This window comes from Microcaecilia unicolor, chromosome 2, assembly GCF_901765095.1.
Source record: "Microcaecilia unicolor chromosome 2, aMicUni1.1, whole genome shotgun sequence".
Lineage (NCBI taxonomy): Eukaryota > Metazoa > Chordata > Amphibia > Gymnophiona > Siphonopidae > Microcaecilia > Microcaecilia unicolor.
The window spans coordinates 109,007,619-109,027,811 of record NC_044032.1 but is presented as its reverse complement, the minus strand read 5'-3'; the positions used below and the strand labels follow the sequence as shown (position 1 = coordinate 109,027,811).

Sequence of the window (20,193 nt, the reverse complement as noted above, 5' to 3'; positions counted from 1 at the left end):
GTCAATGAAAAGTTGAATTCCTAATGCCAGTATGTTTTATTTTTAACCTGAGTGTTCTCTTGTATGTTACGTTTATCAACATGGGTGAGGGGCAGACTAACGCAGACAGCAAATGCTAGGAAGAAGATATGTATATGCAGAGTATAAGTGTGTGAAACTACATTATCAAAGGACCCAAACTGGTCCATCAATTCCCTCCTGCTGTCATGGCAGGCACACTTCAACATGTGTTATGGACCATCAATGTGAATATTTACATATTAGACTTCAAGGCACACTCACCTGCATATTCAACTTCTATGTCTGCCAAAGCTTTGATACAGTTCTCATAAGTGATTTTTTCAAAGTCCAGTCTGCTGACTGTATCATACACCTGTTTTGTTCTTCCCATCAGTTCTTCTGTCCTTGTTCTGATGTGATCTGGTGACAGGTCCCATTTTAATCGGTTTCCGTTTGATGCAGTAAAGAAAGATATATTCGTGGAAGCTCTCATTATCTGTGATCCTAAAGTCATTCTCAGTGAAACCTTGGTTTGCCAATGTCTGCAGTAAAAAAAACCAACAGAAAACATGGGATGCAGGGGCACAGTGCACTGCAGTTACTAAAGGAATGAATAATATTGATCTTTTGACTCTCCCAAACTGGAACGTGTTCAATTGATATCTTTGTTAATTAACTGGTGTGACAATGTCATTCAGGAAATATAAGTACAAACTCCTATTCTTGCTGATGTAATGATATCCAGAAAGGATTTAAGCAGATGAGCAAAGGCTGCTCTCTTTAGATGCTTGTCTAATTGGTACAGTCTGCCAGATGCAAACTCTTAAAATCTAAAAACGCAGAAGAGAACAAACTCTGGAGCAGTGGAATCACCTACTAGTTACAGCAACAAACCGAGAACCAGGAAAACCAACTTAGACTGTACATCCTCTCCAGGGCAAGGGTTTACCTATTGTACCTGAACTGTAACTCGTCTTGAGCATGGCCTTGCAAAATGACTAATTTAAACTCAAACCTGTTTTTGGTGAAAAGTGGTATCAACACTGCATCAAGTACATTTGATTTAAGATGCATTGAAAGACATTTTTTTCCTCTGCAATAGACTGATTTGAATGACTGAGAGAATCAGGAGTATACTGTTCACACTGAGGTAAATTCAATAAAGTGTGCCAAAAATTAGGTGCGAAATATATAGGCGCTAAACGCCAATTCTATAATGGCAATTGTGCACAAAACTGTCATTATAGATTAGAACATAAATCAGCACATGCACCTAACTTTATGTGCGAGTACTTGTGCCATGTGAAAGGCTGATCACGCCTAAAGTAGGCAGCTGCACATGTGATATTAATCTATGACTTATGAGCACAACTGCAAGAAGCATCCCTGATCCGCCCACGTGCATGCCCTCTTTGACGTTGTGCTAGCCTAGCATTTAGGCACTAGGGGATAGATGAACTAACCTTAACAAGCCAGCAACGTGGGTTTTAAACTGGTTCTAGTCAGTTTAACGTGCAAGTAGTAAACTGGGACATGCACAAAAATGGCATTTTCCCGTCACGGTAGCAGCTAATGAAAATGGAATGCAGATAAGCAAATTAGTTTTATAAATCGTATTGTAATGAGATGCACTACCATTTTCCGATCCCCTTACTGTGGAAAACCTAACGGGAGCTCTGCACCTCTCGTTGGGGATGCTGTGAGGGAATCGGAAGAAAAAAAAGAGAGAAAGCCTGCACTTCACCTCTAAAGACTTCTATAAATTTAACAAAAAAGAAATCAGGAATAAAAACGTCCAAGTGCTCATCAGGGACGTCCTTTATGGATGTTCTTCACTCAAAACAACAATAAAAAAAGGACGTCATATTTCTTAATTTTTACTCATGACCCTGCCTCACCAGGTACACTGGGGGTTCATCCTCGCAGCCTTTTCAACAGGTTGCAAAATAAATTTTAAAAATTCCCCACAGAAAGAAAACGCCAAAGCTTCCGAAGAGCTGTCACTTCAACATCAGGCACCGGCGGAAGAGTTGAAGCTCAGGAGAGTGAGGCGGCCACTGCAAAAATGTCCAAAAAAACGTGCTTGTCAGGGACGTCCTTTATGGATGTCCTTCAATCAAAAAAACAAACAAGTGAGAAAGTGAGGGAGGCCGAGGACGCCGCCCGCGCTTTTGTCTGCGAGTGGGGTTCACCTGAGGAAAGCCGGGGGCCGGCGTCTCTCCATGTGTCTGCCCGGTGAGGGGCCCCGGAGCGGCTGCCGCCGAAGGAGGAGGAGGAGGAGGGGCGGCGCTGGAGGATCCCTGGGGGTGAAAGGAGCGGGAGCGATCCACCTCCCCAGCCAGACCCCCCCTCCCTCAGGTGAACTAAAGTGTTTTAATGCTTCGTCAGGAGTGGGACCCCCGAGACCAATCACAGCGCGTTTAGCTGTGATAAATGCGCTGTGATTGGCTGAGTTACCGGGGCATGCTCATCAGGGACGTCCTTTTTTTTTATTTGTTTTCTGAGTGGACGTCCATAAAGGACGTCCTTGGCATGCGCAGAGCAGCCACCATAACACTTGGCTGCTCTGCGCATGCTCAGCTGGCCGACTGGCTTGGAAGGAAATCGCATGCAAATGAGCTGGCAGCAACCAGCTCATTTGCATGGGATTTCCTTGATGCATGCCCGTTTCTTACCGATTCGGTAAGGGAAGGGCTCTTCCGTGGAGTTTAGTGCATCTAGCCCTAGGTTTATGGAATACTGCCTAAGTGCAGTTACACACCTATCTACAAATAAGTGTCAATTAGCAACAACACTATTTATGGTCAATTGGCACTTACGGCCAATTGACACCTAATTTAACAATTAAGGTAGGCACACAAAATGGCAATAGTCAGAAATTTGGGGCATAACTTCATGGAACCTGGTCCATAGTAACTTAATAGATGACAGAAAATGAAGACTGACTGAGCCACTGAGAACAAAAGAAGGTCCACTTTGCTATAATGGGACATAGAGGCCATACAGTTCACTAAAAAGAACAAGCAATGCCTGAATTGGCTTTAATCTGTATGTAGTTAGCACATGGCACAATTCTAAGTCTTTAGACCATAGAGGCTATCAATTAGTGGATAGCTGAAATAATGCAAAAAGTAGACATGGCCCACTTTTGCTCTGAGGGGTTCAACTGACCCCATCTAGTATGGGAAAATTAGGTTCTTACCGTGATAATTTTCTTTCCTTTAGTCATAGCAGATGCAGCCATTACAGATGGGTTGTGTCCATCAACCAGCAGAGGGAGATAGAGAGCACACTTTTTTCAGTGCCTCATACCAGCTTGCTCCACTGCCTCTCTTCAGTATTTGAAGCTTCCAAAGCAGTATGGCAAACCGCAATGGGAATAACATGAGCTTTCCTCACAGCGAACGATGGCCCTACAACAAAGGGCATTAACTCAGAATGGAGGGAATGAAACATCCTCCCGGAGGGCATAAACTCATCCTCCACTGAGAGGTAACTGGAGGGAATAAACTCATCCTCCCGGAGGGAATAAACTCATCCTCCAAAACATGAAACTGAAGGGAATTAAGTCATCCTCCTTTAATTGAACAAGAATCCTGAAGACTGTTTTCCGACTTTCTCCCAAGGACGGAATCTCCAGGAAACACGAACAGAACCTGAAATAGATTTACAGCAGATAGCATCAGACAGGGAGGGATCATGGCTGCATCTGCTATGACTAAAGGAAAGAAAATTATCACGGTAAGAATCCAGCCTGTAATGTCGAGCAAAAGAGAGCTTAGAAGCCCATGTTGCTGCACTACAAATCTCTTGAAGAGAGAGTGCTCCAGTTTCAGCCCAAGAAGAGGAAATTCCTCTAGTGGAATGTGCCTTAAAGGCATCAGGCGGAGGCTGGCCGGCAAGCAAATAAGCTGAAAAGATAGATTCTTTAAGCCAGCGGGCAATAGTGGCTTTAGACGCTGGAGACCCTCTGCGAGGCCCTGATAGCAAAACAAACAGATGATCAGAGGTCCTGAAAGAGTTAGTAACTCGCAGATACTGCAGCAGAGTCCTGCGCACGTCCAACAGGTGCAATTGCCCAAAAGATTCTGGAAACTCCTCCTCGACAAAGCAGGGCAAGAAAATAGGTTGGTTTAGGTGAAACACTGAAACCACCTTAGGCAAGAAGGAAGGCACGGTCCGAACCGTGACCCTGGACTCTGAAAACTGCAGAAAAAGGTCTCTACAGGACAGCGCCTGGAGCTCTGACACCCGTCTCGCCGAAGTAATGGCCACTAACAAGATGGCCTTCAGTGTCAAATCTTTCTCTGAAGAACGCCGAAGCGGTTCAAAGGGAGCACCCTGAAGGGCCTTCAGCACTAGCCCCAGGTTCCAAGCTGGACAAGGTGCACACACGGGAGGACGGAGCCGAAGCACCCCTCTAAGAAACCGTGCCACATCCGGATGAGCAGCTAAAGACACGCCTTCAACCTTGCCACGCAGGGAGGCCAACGCTGCCACTTGCACCCACAGGGAATTATAGGCCAAGCCTTTTTGTACACCATCCTGCAAAAAGTCCAGAATCGGCGAGACAGGAGCCCGCAGGGGTGTGATCTCTCTGGATGCACACCAGACTTCAAACTGGTCCCAAATCCTGGCATAAGCCACGGAAGTGAAACGCTTGCGGGCTTGCAGGAGAGTGGTAATTACTTTATTGGAATAGCCTCTGCCTCTCAATTGTGCCCTCTCAATCGCCAGGCCATAAGACCAAATCGGCCGGCGTCCTCCATGGTCACCGGACCCTGTGACAACAGGTTGGGAACCAGAGGTAACTGAAGGGGATCCTCTATGAGCATCTGTCAGAGGTCCGCATACCAAGGCCTCCTGGGCCAATCCGGGGCGACGAGAACCACTTCTCCTGGATGCAGCCGAATCCGCACTAGCGCCAGTGTTTGCTACCGCCCCATGATTAGAGCCCTTGAGCGTGTGAAACAACGCACTCGAGGGCTCTTTGCACAAGTAGCATGCAAATGCATGCTAAACAGGGCTCAGCACATTCATCCCCAATGATCAGCGACCAGCGCACCAAAGATTGGGTCGCTGGCTGCGGCAAACCCTACGCCAGCTCCGAGCTGGTGTTAGGGTTTGCCGATCATTAGGGAGGAATGGTGAGCCCTGTCCAGCATGCAGTTGCATGCTGGCAGGCCCCCGTTCCCCCCCAAAGCAAACCTTCCAGGCTGCCAACAGGAGGCTGGAGGTCCAGCGGACCTCCGGTCCCCCCCCCCCCGACGATCCCACCCCACCAGGTTCAGGGAGGTCTGGAGATCCGGTGGGTCTCCAGCCCCCTCCAAACCCCCAGAAAATGTCAAGTGGCCGCCAGCCAAACCCTCTCTCACCCTCCCACCCAGCGAGCGACGGAGGGGGGCTGGAGGTCCGGTGGACCTCCAGCCCACCCCAACTCCCTCCCCCCCCAGCATTTTCCAAACGATCCCTGGTGGTCCAGCGTGAGGATAAGTAGTGGTGATAGTAGTAAGGACGGCCCCCCCTACCTTTCGTTGGAGGAGGGATGCAGCCTGCCTCCCTCCTCTTCCTTCTGTTGACAACGCCACAAAACGGCGGCGCCCAGCCCCGCCCATTGCATCCTGGGATGCGCTGGGCGGGGCTATAGACCATGTAAGGGAATCGCTCCCTTACATGGTCTGTAGCCCCACCCAGCACATTCCAGGATGCAATGGGCGGGGCTGGGCGCTGCCATTTTGCGGCGGCATCAACAGAAGGAAGAGGAGGGAGGCAGGCTGCATCCCTCCTCCAACGAAAGGTAGGGGGGCCGGGAGAGGAGTTGTCCTTACTACTACTACTACTACTACTACCACTACTAATCCTCACGCTGGACCACCAGGGATAGTTCAGAAAACGCTGGGGGGGGGGGGGGAGAGTTGGGGTGGGCTGGAGGTCCACCGGACCTCCATCCCCCCCACCCCCGTCGTTCCCTGGGTGGGTGGGAGGGTGGGAGAGGATTTGGCCAGCGGCCACTTGACATTTTCTGGGGGTTTGGGGGGGCTGGAGACCCACCGGATCTCCAGGCCTCCCAGAACCTGGGGGTGGGATCGTCGGGGGGGGACCGGAGGTCCACCAGACCTCCAGCCCCCATTGCTCGGGGCAGGGGTAGACAGGGCCTGGTGGTCCCATGGACCTCCAGCCCTATTGATCATGAGGGTTTGACAGGTTTGTGCTTTTGACAGCCCCGACCTGTCAAACAAGTGCGGGAGGATTGTGCTGAGCACATGCTCAGCACAATTCGCCCGCACTTCTACCCCATGATCAGAGATAATTGCGCTGCTTAAATTTGCATGCATTAACTCTGATCATCGGTGCGGTAAAGCCCCGCGCTGTTCCAGCGCTATTTTTAGAGCATTGTTTGGAACAGCACGAGGCTTTTGATCATGAGGGTGAGAGTGTCTCTGCAGAAGGGCACACCAAACAGATTAGCTTAGAGCAGACTCAATCCAGTCAGGTCTTCAGGTCACTCATAATGAATATGCATGACAGAGATTTGCACATAATTGAGGTAGTGCATGCAAATGTATCTCATGCATATTCACTGTGGATATATTGGAAACTTGACTGGCTGGGTATGTCCCGAGGACTGGGTTGAGAACCCCCAGTTTAGAAAAGCGAGTTGGGTTGCTACATGTATGAAATCACAGAATTGTCCTAATACCGTAATAGCTACAAACACCTAGAAAAGGTGTGGTGTTTTTTTTTTTTTAACTTGAGTATAATGAGAATAGGATTTCTCCTTTTTTTCATGTGCATAATTTTACGTAATTTAATTAGTTTAAGAACTCCTGCTGTGCATTGTGCTAAATCTTAATAGCAATGAATTCTAGTCCTTAAAGAGTGAATGGCGGGAAGTCTAACAACTTTGCTGAACCCCTATCTTCAGTCCAAGATTTAATTCTCAGAAGCACAAAGTGGAATTTCAGAGGAAAGAGTCATGACAGAACCAGTAATATGACTGAGAATATCTGGTTTCCCCAGTACTGCATTCTGTGCTATGAAAAGATTTTTAATCCATCCCTTCCTGAGGGAGAAGGGGGAAAGAAAACATCAAGAGGTTTCCCTAATTGAAAAAAAAAAAAAAAACCAGCTACCCTGTGAAAGTAGGAAAGGAGCTTATAGTCTGCCTAAGCACTCCAGTATCTATGAAGGACAAGACGCATATACCAAGCTGCTAGAAAGGGAGCTTGACTAGAGAAGTATGGAGAAGCAACCATAATAAAAAGGAGAAATTCTATTCTCATAAAGAGGATAATTATATTAAACAATTTCCAAAAGTAAAGCATGATTTGTGGGTGGTGTACTGTCAGTACAGCGACAGGCCCACAAGAGAGCCTTGAAAATCATGTGACGAATGAAGAACCAGACTGAGAGATAGAGTACGGACTAGGTGTTGTTTTTGCCAATAGAGCAATTTATGTTGTGACCATATAGAGACATGACAATGGATGTAAAACACAACATGTGTCAGCTGATATGGCTGATTGGGTTGTTATGGACAAATAAGGAGTCATGACCAGTACAAAGTGAATGAAAATATTCTTACTCAGTGCTTTTGTGCCGGTACACACCAGTACGGTGTACCGGCACCTTTTATCTGAGGGCCGGCTCACCTGCCTGCCCTCAGCTCCCCAACTTTCCATTCTGCCCCTGCAAATCTTCTATTTACCCAAAGTTGCAGCGCGAACCGGTGGCAGTGAAAACAGCAAGCAGGCAGGCTCGCCTCTTCATCGCTTCCCTGCCCTCTCAGCGTCCCGCCTTCCTCTGATGTAATTTCCTTTCCACGAAGGCGGGACGCTGAGAGGGCATGGAAGCGACGAGGAGGCGAACCTGCCTGCTTGCTGTTTTCACTGCCGCCGGTTCGCGCTGGGACTTTGAGTAAATAGAAGATTTGCAGGGGGCAGAATGGAAAGTCGGGGAGCTGAGGGCGGGCAGATGGGGTTGGAACGATCTCGGGGGCAGATAGAGGCTGGGGCGAGTCACTGGACATAGAATGAAGGGGAGGATAGAGGGCAAAGGAGAATCACTGGACATGGAGGGGAGCAGAGAATCGCTGGACATGGATGGGAGGAAAGGGCAGAGGAGAATCCTGGACATGGATGGGAGGGGAGGGCAGGGGAGAGATGAGAGTTGCTGGACATGGATGGAGAAGAGGGAAGACAGTCAGAGATGCACATGGATGGAGGGGAGAGAAAAGAATCGCTGGACATGGATGGGAGGGCAGGGGAGAGAGGAGAATCGCTGGACATGGATGGGAGGGAAGAATAGGGGCAAAGGAGAATCGCTAGACATGGATGGGAGGGAAGAATAGGGGCAAAGGAGAATCGGACATTGATGGGAGGGGAGGGCAGGGGAGAGAGGAGAGTTGCTGAACATGGATGGATCAGGGGAGGGCAGGAGAAATACTGGACATGGATGGAGGAGAAGAAAGACAGGAAGGAGATGCACATGGATGGAGGGAAGGGGAGAGAGGAGAAATGCTGGACATGGATGGAGTGGAGGGCAGGGGAGAGAAATGTTGGAGGGAAGGAAAGACAGAGGAAGGAGATGCACACGGATAGAGGGGAAGGGAGAGAGGAGAAATGCTGAACTTGGATGGAGGAGAGGGAAGACAGAGGAAGGAGATGCACATGGATGGTGGGGAGGGGAGAGAGTTGAAATGCTGGACATGGATGGAGAGGAGGAAAGAGAGAGGAAGTGAGATGAACATGGATGGAAGGGAGAGGAGAAATGCTGTACATGGATGAAGGGGAGGGAAGACAGAGGAGGCGATGCACATGGATTTAGGGGAGACAAGAAATTCTGGACACGGATGGAGGGGAGAGAGCTGAAATGCTAGACATGGATGGCGGGAAGGGAAGAGAGAGGACGCGAGATGAACATGGATGGAGGAGAGGGAAAGAGAGGAAGTGAGATGAACATGGATGGAGGAGAAGGAAAGAGAGGAAGTGAGATGAACAAGGATGGAGAGGAGGAGAGAGGAGAAATGCTGGACATGGATGGATGAGAGGGAAGAGAGAAGGACAGGAAATGCATATGGATGGAGGGGAGGGAAGAATAGCAAGGAGATGCATACTGACTGAGATGAGGGAAAGGGAAAAGAGGAGAAAAACTGCACATGGATGGAGAAAATAGGCAAAAACTGGATCCACTCTACACCTCCTCCAGTCAAGTCTGCGTAGGACCCAGCTTTTACCTATGGATGTAGAGCAAGAAATGAGAAAGAAAGGAAAGAAATACATGGAAAGGAGTATCTGGAAACGGAGTCAAGGGAACAGATAGAGAGCAGCAGAATCAGAGACTGGGACCGACATGATCAGAAAAACAAAGTTACCAGACAACAAAGGTAGAAAAAATTCATTTTAGTGTTTGGAATATGTCCAATTTGAGAATTTACATCTGCTATCTTATTTTGAACTGGGTATACTGGAGCTGTAACATCTTACAGAAATTATTTATAATGAAAAAATTCAAGTTATTTTTTTCTCCTATACTGGTATAATATTTTCAATGATGCCTGTTTATATGCACCATGGTTGATATAAGGGGTGTGGCTATCATAGGGGCAGAGCCATAGGTGGTGGCCCTGCCTACAAAAAAAGCACTGAAAAGCACTGTTCTTACTTGTACTGACAGTTGTTTCCTTTAAGGAAAAACTAACACTGTAGGGAGCCAGAATCAGAAATAAAACAAAGTTGAAATGTTTGAACTGACAAAAAGTTGCAGACTGGACAAAAATCTTGTCAATTTAATTCTACAGTTTGTCACTTGAGTGCAAACACTGAAAAGTATTTCCCATCACTTGATGTATCTCCCTTGGACTGGGCGAGAGATCCGTTTGTGTTGTGTGCAAATCAGCAGAATTAGCTGTTGCAGAAGAAAATGCAGTATTTAAATACTGAAAATAAATATATAAATAAAATGAACTGACAGAAATCAGAAATGATAGAACACAAACTGAAACACTCATCAATAGATCTGCTCTGAGAGACAACCAGAACGAGGCCATAATATCCCAACATCAGAAAGATGGAGAATAAAACAATTCTTCCTTTTGCAACATCTTGTCTGTATGAGGCTGGTTTTTCTGCTATGAACACAATGAAGAGCAAGAACAGGTTGCAACTTCAAACACTGGAGTATGCTTGTCAACCATACGCCCTCAGACATCATGAAACGTCACCAAGTACAGATTTCCCACTGATTTATATTTTTAAAGATAAGAGGGTGGTGGGTGGGTGGAAGGATTTGCTTTAAAACTGTTATTCTTGAATGCATGTTATTTGTGGCTACAAAGATAACGCAGTGTAAACATTTTAATTATTGAACCAAAAAACAATGTTAATACTCATTTGTCAAATTATATATATTTATACATCCTTAAGAAAAACTGATGGTGTTTTTTTTTAAGTGTGCCACCAGATGAAAAAAGTTGAAACCGATACATTATGTTACTATAAGTGCTTTAAAAATGAAGATAATAGTCAGTTAAGCTGAAACACAGCCAGTGATTAATTCTATCTTCTAAACAGCTTTAAAGATCTATGCTGTTTAGGGAAAGATGTTATCTTTCTGTTATTTCTGCTTTTAAACATTTAAGTCTATGTAGGACCTTAAACTGTAGAACACCCATTGTTTTAATACCATTTTAGTAATGCTTAATTTTACATATGGTGCTTACTAACTCTGGTTATTTCAATGTTACAAAATATCATGTATGAAGTAGCTTTTAATTTATTTGGTTTTTATTTTATTTTTTTGTAGGTAGAGTGTCAGTTCTATCACCTGAAAGTTACGAATTTAAGGGTAATCCTGACTCTACTTTAACCTATTAGTGCCCAATGTTCCCATAATAAAATGGGCACTAATGGGCGCTTATAAAGTTATCCACACCTAAAGGAGGAACTTCCACCACATTAAAAGCAGGAAACCGGCCAAAGAGTCGGTTGGGCCGCTGGACGAAAATGGTGTTAAAGGGGCGATCAAGGAGGACAAAGCCGTAGCGGAGAAATTAAATGAATTCTTTGCTTCGGTCTTCACCGAGGAGGATTTGGGGGGGACACCGGTGCCGGAAAGAATATTTGAAGCGGGGGAGTCGGAGAAACTAAACAAATTCTCTGTAACCTTGGAGGATGTAATGGGTCAGTTCAGCAAGCTGAAGAGTAGTAAATCACCGGGACCTGATGGTATTCATCCCAGAGTATTAATAGAACTAAAAAATGAACTTGCGGAGCTACTGTTGGAAATATGCAATCTGTCCCTAAAATCGAGTGTAGTACCGGAAGACTGGAGGGTAGCCAATGTTACTCCGATTTTTAAGAAGGGTTCCAGAGGAGATCCGGGAAATTATAGACCGGTGAGTCTGACGTCGGTGCCGGGCAAGATGGTGGAGGCTATTATTAAGAATAAAATTGCAGAGCATATACAAAAACATGGACTGATGAGACAAAGTCAGCACGGATTTAGTGAAGGGAAGTCTTGCCTCACCAATCTAATGCATTTTTTTGAGGGGGTAAGCAAACATGTGGACAATGGGGAGCCGGTTGATATTGTATATCTGGATTTTCAGAAGGCGTTTGACAAAGTGCCGCACGAAACACTCCTGAAGAAATTGCAGAGTCATGGAATCGGAGGTAGGGTATTATTATGGATTAAGAACTGGTTGAAAGATAGGAAGCAGAGAGTAGGATTGCGTGGCCAGTATTCTCAGTGGAGGAGGGTAGTTAGTGGGGTCCCGCAGGGGTCTGTGCTGGGTCCGTTGCTTTTTAATGTATTTATAAATGACCTAGAGATGGGAATAACTAGTGAGGTAATTAAATTCGCCGATGACACAAAATTATTCAGGGTCGTCAAGTCGCAGGAGGAATGTGAACGATTACAGGAGGACCTTGCGAGACTGGGAGAATGGGCGTGCAAGTGGCAGATGAAGTTCAATGTTGACAAGTGCAAAGTGATGCATGTGGGTAAGAGGAACCCGAATTATAGCTACGTCTTGCAAGGTTCCGCGTTAGGAGTTACGGATCAAGAAAGGGATCTGGGTGTCGTCGTCGATGATACGCTGAAACCTTCTGCTCAGTGTGCTGCTGCGGCTAGGAAAGCGAATAGAATGTTGGGTGTTATTAGGAAGGGTATGGAGTCCAGGTGTGCGGATGTTATAATGCCGTTGTATCGCTCCATGGTGCGACCGCACCTGGAGTATTGTGTTCAGTACTGGTCTCCGTATCTCAAAAAAGATATAGTAGAATTGGAAAAGGTACAGCGAAGGGCGACGAAAATGATAGTGGGGATGGGACGACTTTCCTATGAAGAGAGGCTGAGAAGGCTAGGGCTTTTCAGCTTGGAGAAGAGACGGCTGAGGGGAGATATGATAGAAGTGTATAAAATAATGAGTGGAATGGATCGGGTGGATGTGAAGCGACTGTTCATGCTATCCAAAAATACTAGGACTAGAGGGCATGAGTTGAAGCTACAGTGTGGTAAATTTAAAACGAATCGGAGAAAATTTTTCTTCACCCAACGTGTAATTAGACTCTGGAATTCGTTGCCGGAGAACGTGGTACGGGCGGTTAGCTTGACGGAGTTTAAAAAGGGGTTAGATAGATTCCTAAAGGACAAGTCCATAGACCGCTATTAAATGGACTTGGAAAAATTCCGCATTTTTAGGTATAACTTGTCTGGAATGTTGTTACGTTTGGGGAGCGTGCCAGGTGCCCTTGACCTGGATTGGCCACTGTCGGTGACAGGATGCTGGGCTAGATGGACCTTTGGTCTTTCCCAGTATGGCACTACTTATGTACTTATGTACTTATCTCAAAGATCTCCATCATAATCAACTAATTAGCATGGACCAATACAAAGCTACCACAGCATGTGGAGGTGCCCATGCTGAAGAAGCAGGTACAATTTATCCCACAAGAGATTACCTCATTTTCAAAGCACTTAGACTTACAAAACTCTGTTTGAAAATGAGTAGCTAAGGGTGGGCCCAGTCCCAACCACTAGCAACCCACCTATGATGTGGCTAGCAGGGATCCTCAAGCCCCACCAGCCAAAAACTCCCAACAATTGGCCCTCCTGCATACCTTGATCTTTGCCTGCAGTGAGCAGCAACTGATACATACTGCTCCACACAGCCTTCCCTCTGATGTATTCTCGCCTATGCAGAAACAGGAAATTGCATTACAGGGAAGGCTGTGGGACCAACTTGAGCAGTGCGTATTAGTTGCTGCTCTGCTGGTGAAAATCTGCTATTTAAAACGTATGTAGGAGAGGTGGGGGATGTTTGAGAGACCATGAGGCATATTTTCAAAGCACTTTGGGAGGCTAAGTTCCATAGGTTTCTATGGAACTTTGGGAGGCTAAGTGCTTTGAAAATGAGCCTCCATATGCCATGCAGGCCACAGAGGGAGAGACAACATCAGTTGTGGGACAAGGTGGAGTTCTTTTGTAAACCCATCTTGGACCCCCAGGCCCACCCAAAATTGGGTGTCTGGCTACGCCCCAAAAAGTTCAGCAGGTTACTATGGAACTTTGTAAGTCTAAGTGCTTTGAAATTACGCTTCTTATTCAGAGGCATATTTTCAAAGCACGTAGATTTACAAAGTTCCACAGTAACCTAGTAAGTGCTTTAAAAAATCCGCCTCTAAGCTGTCCAGAATGGTCCTGGTCTTGTTCCTGCGCAGGAAGATAACATCTCAGGGCAACGCAAGTCTTCTTTCATTATAATGGAGCGCTGCTAAGTTACCCAAATCAAGAAGGGAGACTATCCAGTCCTGGTTTAACCTTACACTCTGAAGCAGTGTGGTAATTGCAGTCCTGATTCTACGTATTACAACTGGTGCTGCAAGATAATGCATTGGATAGCCTTCAGAGATCCTCTACTGTCCCGAAATCTCCCTCCTAGAACTGAACAGCTCTGTTACAGACCCAGGCACACATTAAAAGACCACATCTCATCCTGACTTTACCCCTATGAGTTGCGAAAGCAGGACTGTTTAGAGGAGCAAAAACCCTTTCTTATACGCTCCACACCTCTAAACTCCAGCCACAAGGGAAGAGGACGCGCAACGCGTCTCGGGTTTGAGGAAAAGGGGAGGAACAATTTAAGTACCTGCGAAGCCCGCGTGCTACACATAGACTCCACGAGAGCATGATCCTGCACGAAACACGCGCTCACTAAACCACTATGTAGGACCTACACTTCTCCGACCCTACGCACTCCCGTAACGTTTCCGCCGGCACGCGCATGCGCGGAGCAGACGCCGGGTTCGCTCGGGGCGGAGCGGCGCGTGCGGTCTGCTAGCTACTGGGCGAAGAGAGCACTGAGCAGCGCAGCAGTTGGAGTCAGCGGGAGCTTGGAACAGCGGTTAGGTAAGGCAGCGGTTCCTGTATGCAAGGTTGCGTGGTATATATGTGTTTGGATATATGTACGTGCTTCTCTCCCCTTCCCGTGCCTAGGGCCTGGTGCCAAAAATCTCCCCATAACTGCGAGAGAAGACTATTGCCGCACCCTATGGGAGCGAAGAAAACAACAGCAAGCCTGGAAGCCAGAAGCTGGTTGTGCCTATGCGCAGTGCTGTCAAAAGCAGGGCACTGGGTCACCTCGAGCAATCGGTACATTTGCAAACCTTTCCTAATATGGTGTATTTCATATATTAACAGTCAACTGTTATTACGAATTAGATGAAAAAAAAAACTACAAATACACTGATTATTCAGATGGGTGACAGGATAGATTGGTATATACTGCATATTCTATGTCTAACAAATAATTTTCTTACTAGATTTCATAGAACATATTGTTTGGGTAATTACCAGATAACTATTGTTTTCTTGCAGATTGGTGATTATTTATATTAAAATATTGTGTAGGAGTTTTATCAAACTGTAATCCCCCAAATTCAAATCCTACAGGCTATGATCCTGATTAGCACTTGCTATGTTATCACTTGTATCCATAGGAGCCAGCTCTGTGGGTGCTTGAGCACCCCCCCCCCCCCCAATATTGACCTAACTCCTTGATTGTATCCAGGGAGGGATAATTTCCCTTGGGTTTAGCACCCCCAATCATTTTAAAAAGTTGACTCCTGTGCTTGTATCTTTTACATTGAGTTAACTGAACTTCCAAACACTTTACTAAGGGCCCTGTTTACTAAGCCACACTGTAAGTGAACTAACGGTTTTAGCGTTTGCTAAAAAATTTGCTAATGCTAGAAACACCCATATATTCCTACGGGGATCTCTAGCTTTAGCATGTGCTAATTTTTAGTGCGTGCTAAAAATGCCAGTGCACCTTAGTAAACGGTGGCCCTAAGTGTGTAAACAGTGTTCATTTTTTGACTAAATTTACTGATATAACAAGACAAGATAATCATATTTCCAAGTTTACTTTATTTATTGTGTTTATGATGTAAGAAAATTGTAAGTTTTATGTTAAACTGGACTTGCTGTACCCCGCCTTGGGGGAATCTCTGTTTATAAAAAGCGGTTTAATAAATCTCATTAAATAAAATTGATCTGATAGCCGAGCCTAGGATCAACAGTGCATGTGTGTGAATCACTTACTCTCAAGATGCAAACTAAGGGCTCCTTTTACAAAGTCGCGCCAGTGATTAATGGCGTGCGAAATGCAACAAAGCCCATTCAATTCCTATGGGCTTTATCACATTCTGCGCAGTAATCACTGCCACGGCTTTGTAAAAGGACTCATGTGTTTTCTGTCTTAATTATTTGCATTATGTGAAAAAATATAATATTCAAAAGTAATAAGAAATTGGACTGATGATTGAATTTGAGAGGTGCAGAGGAACTTTCTGATCTGCATGAAAGATTAATGCCCTCACTCTCTTTTGAAGGTTCATGAAAATTATTTCTTGATGAAACAAATTGATAGAGATTTGTTAAATTGTATGAAAACCATTGTCTATCTGCTAGGGGATGTCAGTTAAATTTTCATAGGACATATACAAATGACCTTCTCCTTTAACACTAATAAGTTTTGCTAGTTGTTCATTCAGGAAGACCTTGCATTTTCCCCTGTTGATTCGTGGTCAGCTAAGAGTAATTTTATAAGGAGCTGCCTGCTTTTAGGCAGTAGGAATGCACATAAATTGCATTATTTTAATTATTTACACCTTTAAATGACCCCTTTATAAAATACCAACCATTTAAAAAAGTGTTTATGTATTGTGGGGGTGCACATGGGTGAAATGTAGAAATATGTGCATAAATTAAGTACCAGGGCCGTGCCTAGGGTCTCTGGTACCCCCCTGCAGACTATCAGTTGGCGCCCCCCCCCCCCCCCCCGGTGAAAATGATCGCTCACCACTTGCTACACTGACAGGAATTGTCAGCAATATTCTTAGAAACAAATTGCTATACATTGCAAAATAAGATAGCAGATGTAAATTCTCAAAGTGGACATATTCCAAACGCTAAAATGAAAATAAAATGATTTTTTTCTACCTTTGTTGTCTGGTGACTTTCTTTTTCCGATCATGCTGGCCCAGTATCTGAGCCTGCTGCTATCTGTCCTCTTAACTCCATTTCCAGGGCTTCCTTTCCATTTATTTCTTTACTTTCCTCCTTTCTTCTTCATTTCTTGCTCTATATCCATTTCCAGCAATTTCTTCTCTCTCCCTGGGTCCTGTCCTCCCATCCACGTCCATCCTTGTCCCTCTCTGCCCTTCCCTCCTCCATCCATAGCCAGCAATCCTCCTCTCTCCCCTTCCAGCAATTTGTCCTCTCCCTGGGCCCTGCTGCTGCCCTCCCATCCATGCCTCTCTGCCCTCCCATCCATGCCTGTCTCTCTGCCCTCCCATCCATGCCTCTCTGCTCTTTCCTCCGCGCCCTGGGGCCTTTAAATCTTTTACTTCCGGTCGCAGCAGCGTCCGTGAAAGCGCTGCCGACGTCTCCCTTCCCTTCGCGCTCTTGGTTCCCTCAGTGTCCGCCTTCTTCTGACGTCAGAAGAAGGCGGGACACTGAGGGAACCAATGAGTGCAAGGGAAGGGAGACGTCGGCAGCGCTTTCACTGACGCTGCTGCGACCAGGTAAAAGATTTAAAGGCCTCGGCGGGGCAAGGGTAAGCACCGCGGCGGCGCCCTCCAGAGGTGGGCGCCCCCCTGCGGCGCTTACCCCGCTTACCGCATCGGCACGGCCCTGTTAAGTACTATAACTTATGCATGTTCTTGCTATGATGTAGATGCATTTACACCAGCCAGTTGTGCTAATAATTTATGTGGAAAAGCAGATACCTACTTCCTTTATAAAATAGACGTCTTAAATAGCGCTTTTTAAGTAGGTGATTTGTATAAAATTACTCTCCTTGGGCCTGATTTTCTAAGGCTTTTTTGACCATTCTGTGTCCATAGGGGAAAAGTAAATCAGGCTACTGGTTTCTCAGGCTGTTTTCTTCAAATCTGAAAATAATGAACTGCATGGTTAGTGCTGTCATGCCAGAAAGGAACAAACAGTTGCATACTGAAGTTATCCTTGCAGGAGTTTATGGAAATCGATGCAGGCTAATGTGATGGTAGTAGTTATGGTGTGATTTATTCTGTTATAAGAGCACTGTAGTTTCCTCTTTCCTTTTTACATTTTATTTCATTTCTAAGGAGACATGTTTAAAGTTTCTGAAAGCTGCTGCTACTCTGCTGGTCCCATATTCACAGGGTTCTGTTTCTAATCAAAATTCTATCCAGGCGTTGCAGTGACAAAGGTTATATATATATAAATATAGCACAGGCAATTCATATTTTGAAATATGTGCCTCTTATAATTACTAGGTCATGCTTGTAACCTAAAAAGGGTGAAATTAAAAATAATAATTGGGAGAAAATGGAGGTATGAGAGTAAGTATTTAAGGAGAACCCAATAATTCCAAGATGAGGAATAAGCAGTGGAGAAAGGGCAGCTTTTTAGTAAGTTGATGTTGAAGGGGACTAGGTTGGGAAAATAATTATGCATTGTGTAACACAGAGGTACCCTTAGGGTTCATTTGGTCCCAAATGGGGTCGAGATCCTGGGGACTTTACACTTGTCTTTTAGATTGTACACTTGTCGTTAGATTGTACACCTGTCTTTTAGATTGTAAGCTCCTTGAGCAGGGACTGTCCTTCCATGTTAAATTGTACAGCGCTGCGTAACCCTAGTAGCGCTTTAGAAATGTTAAGTAGTAGTAGTAGTAGTAGTGGAACCAGGTTCAATTCCCTCTGCGTGACCCTGGGCAAGTCACTTAGCCTTCCATTGCCCCAGGTCCAATATAATACTAGATTGTGAGCCCATTAGGGACATTACCAGTATCTGAAAAAGAAAATTGTAAACCACTTAGGTCTAGGTGGTATAAAAATACTGAAAATAAATAAACCAGTGTGAACTGAAGCAGAGAGAGGAGGCAGAGCGGTAGGAAATTTGGAGTCTTAATGAGGAATTATTAGTAATTAGAATATCTAAAATGCAGTGGAAGCAGATATACAGGAATATTTTGAGATGAATAAAACAGAATGGTAGGGACAATAGTATGGGATGAATTTAAGAGTAGTAATAATAAGGGGTAGATTAAGTGGGAGACCCTAAAGAAGAGAAAGAAGGCATAGGCAGAGAAAATGTTGCAAAAAGAGATTAAAAATTTAGAAGATGGGGATTGAAAAGAAAAAAAATGTAAAGAGGCCCAGACATCTTCAGTGGAGAAAAGGGAGAGAGATTCCGAGCCTTGTATATAGAGGCAGTAATGATGAAAATGAAATACAGCTATTTTGAATTCAGCAATAAAGCGGGGAAATTATTAGTGGTGAAAGCAAGGCAGTGGGAAAGACTTACATGCTGCAAAAGGGAGAGGGTCAAACAATCACTGGTACTAAGGAGATAAGGACACTACTTGGGGATTTTTATAAGGAACTTTATAGTACCAGAGATCAGGAGTTAGGGAAGGATATAGAGTGGTACTTGGAGTCACTACCCCTAAGCTCTTTAACTCAAGAGGATGCAAAGGACCAAGACTTACCGGTAAAGGAAATACAAAAGGCAATTGGCTCCCATAATGTAGATAAGTCACTTGGCATGCATGGTTTGACAACAAACTCATATAGAACATTTGAGGAATGGTTGTTGGGATCCTGAGAAGAGCTGTTCAGTTGGGTGGTGAAAGAGGAGGAGCTAGTTGAAATGATAGGTGGGCAGGAATAACAATAATCCACAAGGAGGGAAGGGATCCAGGGAGTTGCAGATCATTTAGACCCATTTTACGTTTTAATTTAGATATCAAAATCCTAGCCAAGATATTAGCCAACAATACACAGAAAGTAATCTGGAAGTTATTATATGATGGCCAGGCATTACAGAGTCTTGATAGTTCCAATATAACAGGCTATGGAACTTATCCTGGTTGAGATAGATGGCTAGCATAAAATGGTCAAACTTTTAGAAATTCTGGAAATGGTGTTTAGATCAATACAGAAAAAAAATGTTGAAACTGAAATGGTGATATAGGCTGCCCAGGGTGGCAAGTAAGGTTTTGTATTTGCCAAAACAGTAAAGAAGGCTTGCAGTGCCAGATCTTAAAAAGTATTACGGAGCATCTCAACTCAGGCCAGTGTGGGAATAGCATAGGAATCCTGATAATGGGTGCAGACAGAGTGGGAGATGGAGGGGAGTAGATGACACTTGAATAGCAATGGGGGAGAAAAGAGGGTGACAGATGTGGAGGATGTAGAGGAATGATATAGGGCAGTACTGTTCAATGACAAAAGAGTCTCGCAGCTGATACCAAATCAGGTATAACCCCGGTTTACCACCAGGTTTGAAAGAACCTACTTTTAAGGAATGAGTGAATAAGGGCGTTTACAGTTTAGTCAAAGTTGTGATATACCTCCATATAAAAGTATTGGCATAGCAGTTTGCAATTTTTCCTATGGGCTCATCAAACAATAAGATAAAATAATGAAATTTAAAAAACAAAGTAGAAAAGAGTAATTTCTAAATTCTGTGCCATGCTCCTAATTTAAGTCAGAAGTACCTAACAACATAGTGCATAATTAAGGGGTATTGTAGTAGATATTCTAATCTCCATAAACATTTCCTGTAAATATTTTGTGCTTTATTTCTCTTGCTATTTTAGATATGGTCTATATAGATTTACATTTCACATGTTATGCTCTC

At 44.8% G+C, this 20,193-nt stretch overlaps 2 protein-coding genes across 6 annotated transcripts in view; one reads left to right on the top strand and one right to left on the bottom strand.

The window, feature by feature from the left end:
* The window catches only part of NLN (neurolysin), a 173,018-nt gene extending 158,708 nt beyond the window's left edge, over positions 1–14,310 (bottom strand). The window contains exons 1-2 of one of the 4 annotated variants that reach the window (XM_030193203.1): positions 14,150–14,310; positions 283–542 (exon numbers count right to left, since the gene is read on the bottom strand). In XM_030193203.1, coding sequence (XP_030049063.1) covers positions 283–542; positions 14,150–14,190 — 301 coding nt within the window. In that variant the 5' untranslated portion in view covers positions 14,191–14,310. Of the gene's footprint in view, positions 1–282; positions 543–14,070; positions 14,095–14,149 lie in introns of those variants that run through there. The other 3 variants (XM_030193201.1, XM_030193202.1, XM_030193204.1) reach the window with 3 other exon arrangements.
* Positions 14,311–14,326: 16 nt separating this feature from the next.
* The window catches only part of SGTB (small glutamine rich tetratricopeptide repeat containing beta), a 63,361-nt gene continuing 57,494 nt past the window's right edge, over positions 14,327–20,193 (top strand). Inside the window, exon 1 of one of the 2 annotated variants that reach the window (XM_030193198.1) lies at positions 14,327–14,409. The gene's annotated coding sequence lies outside the window, so the exon portion shown is untranslated. The remainder of the gene's footprint in view (positions 14,410–20,193) is intronic. The other variant, XM_030193199.1, reaches the window with a different exon arrangement.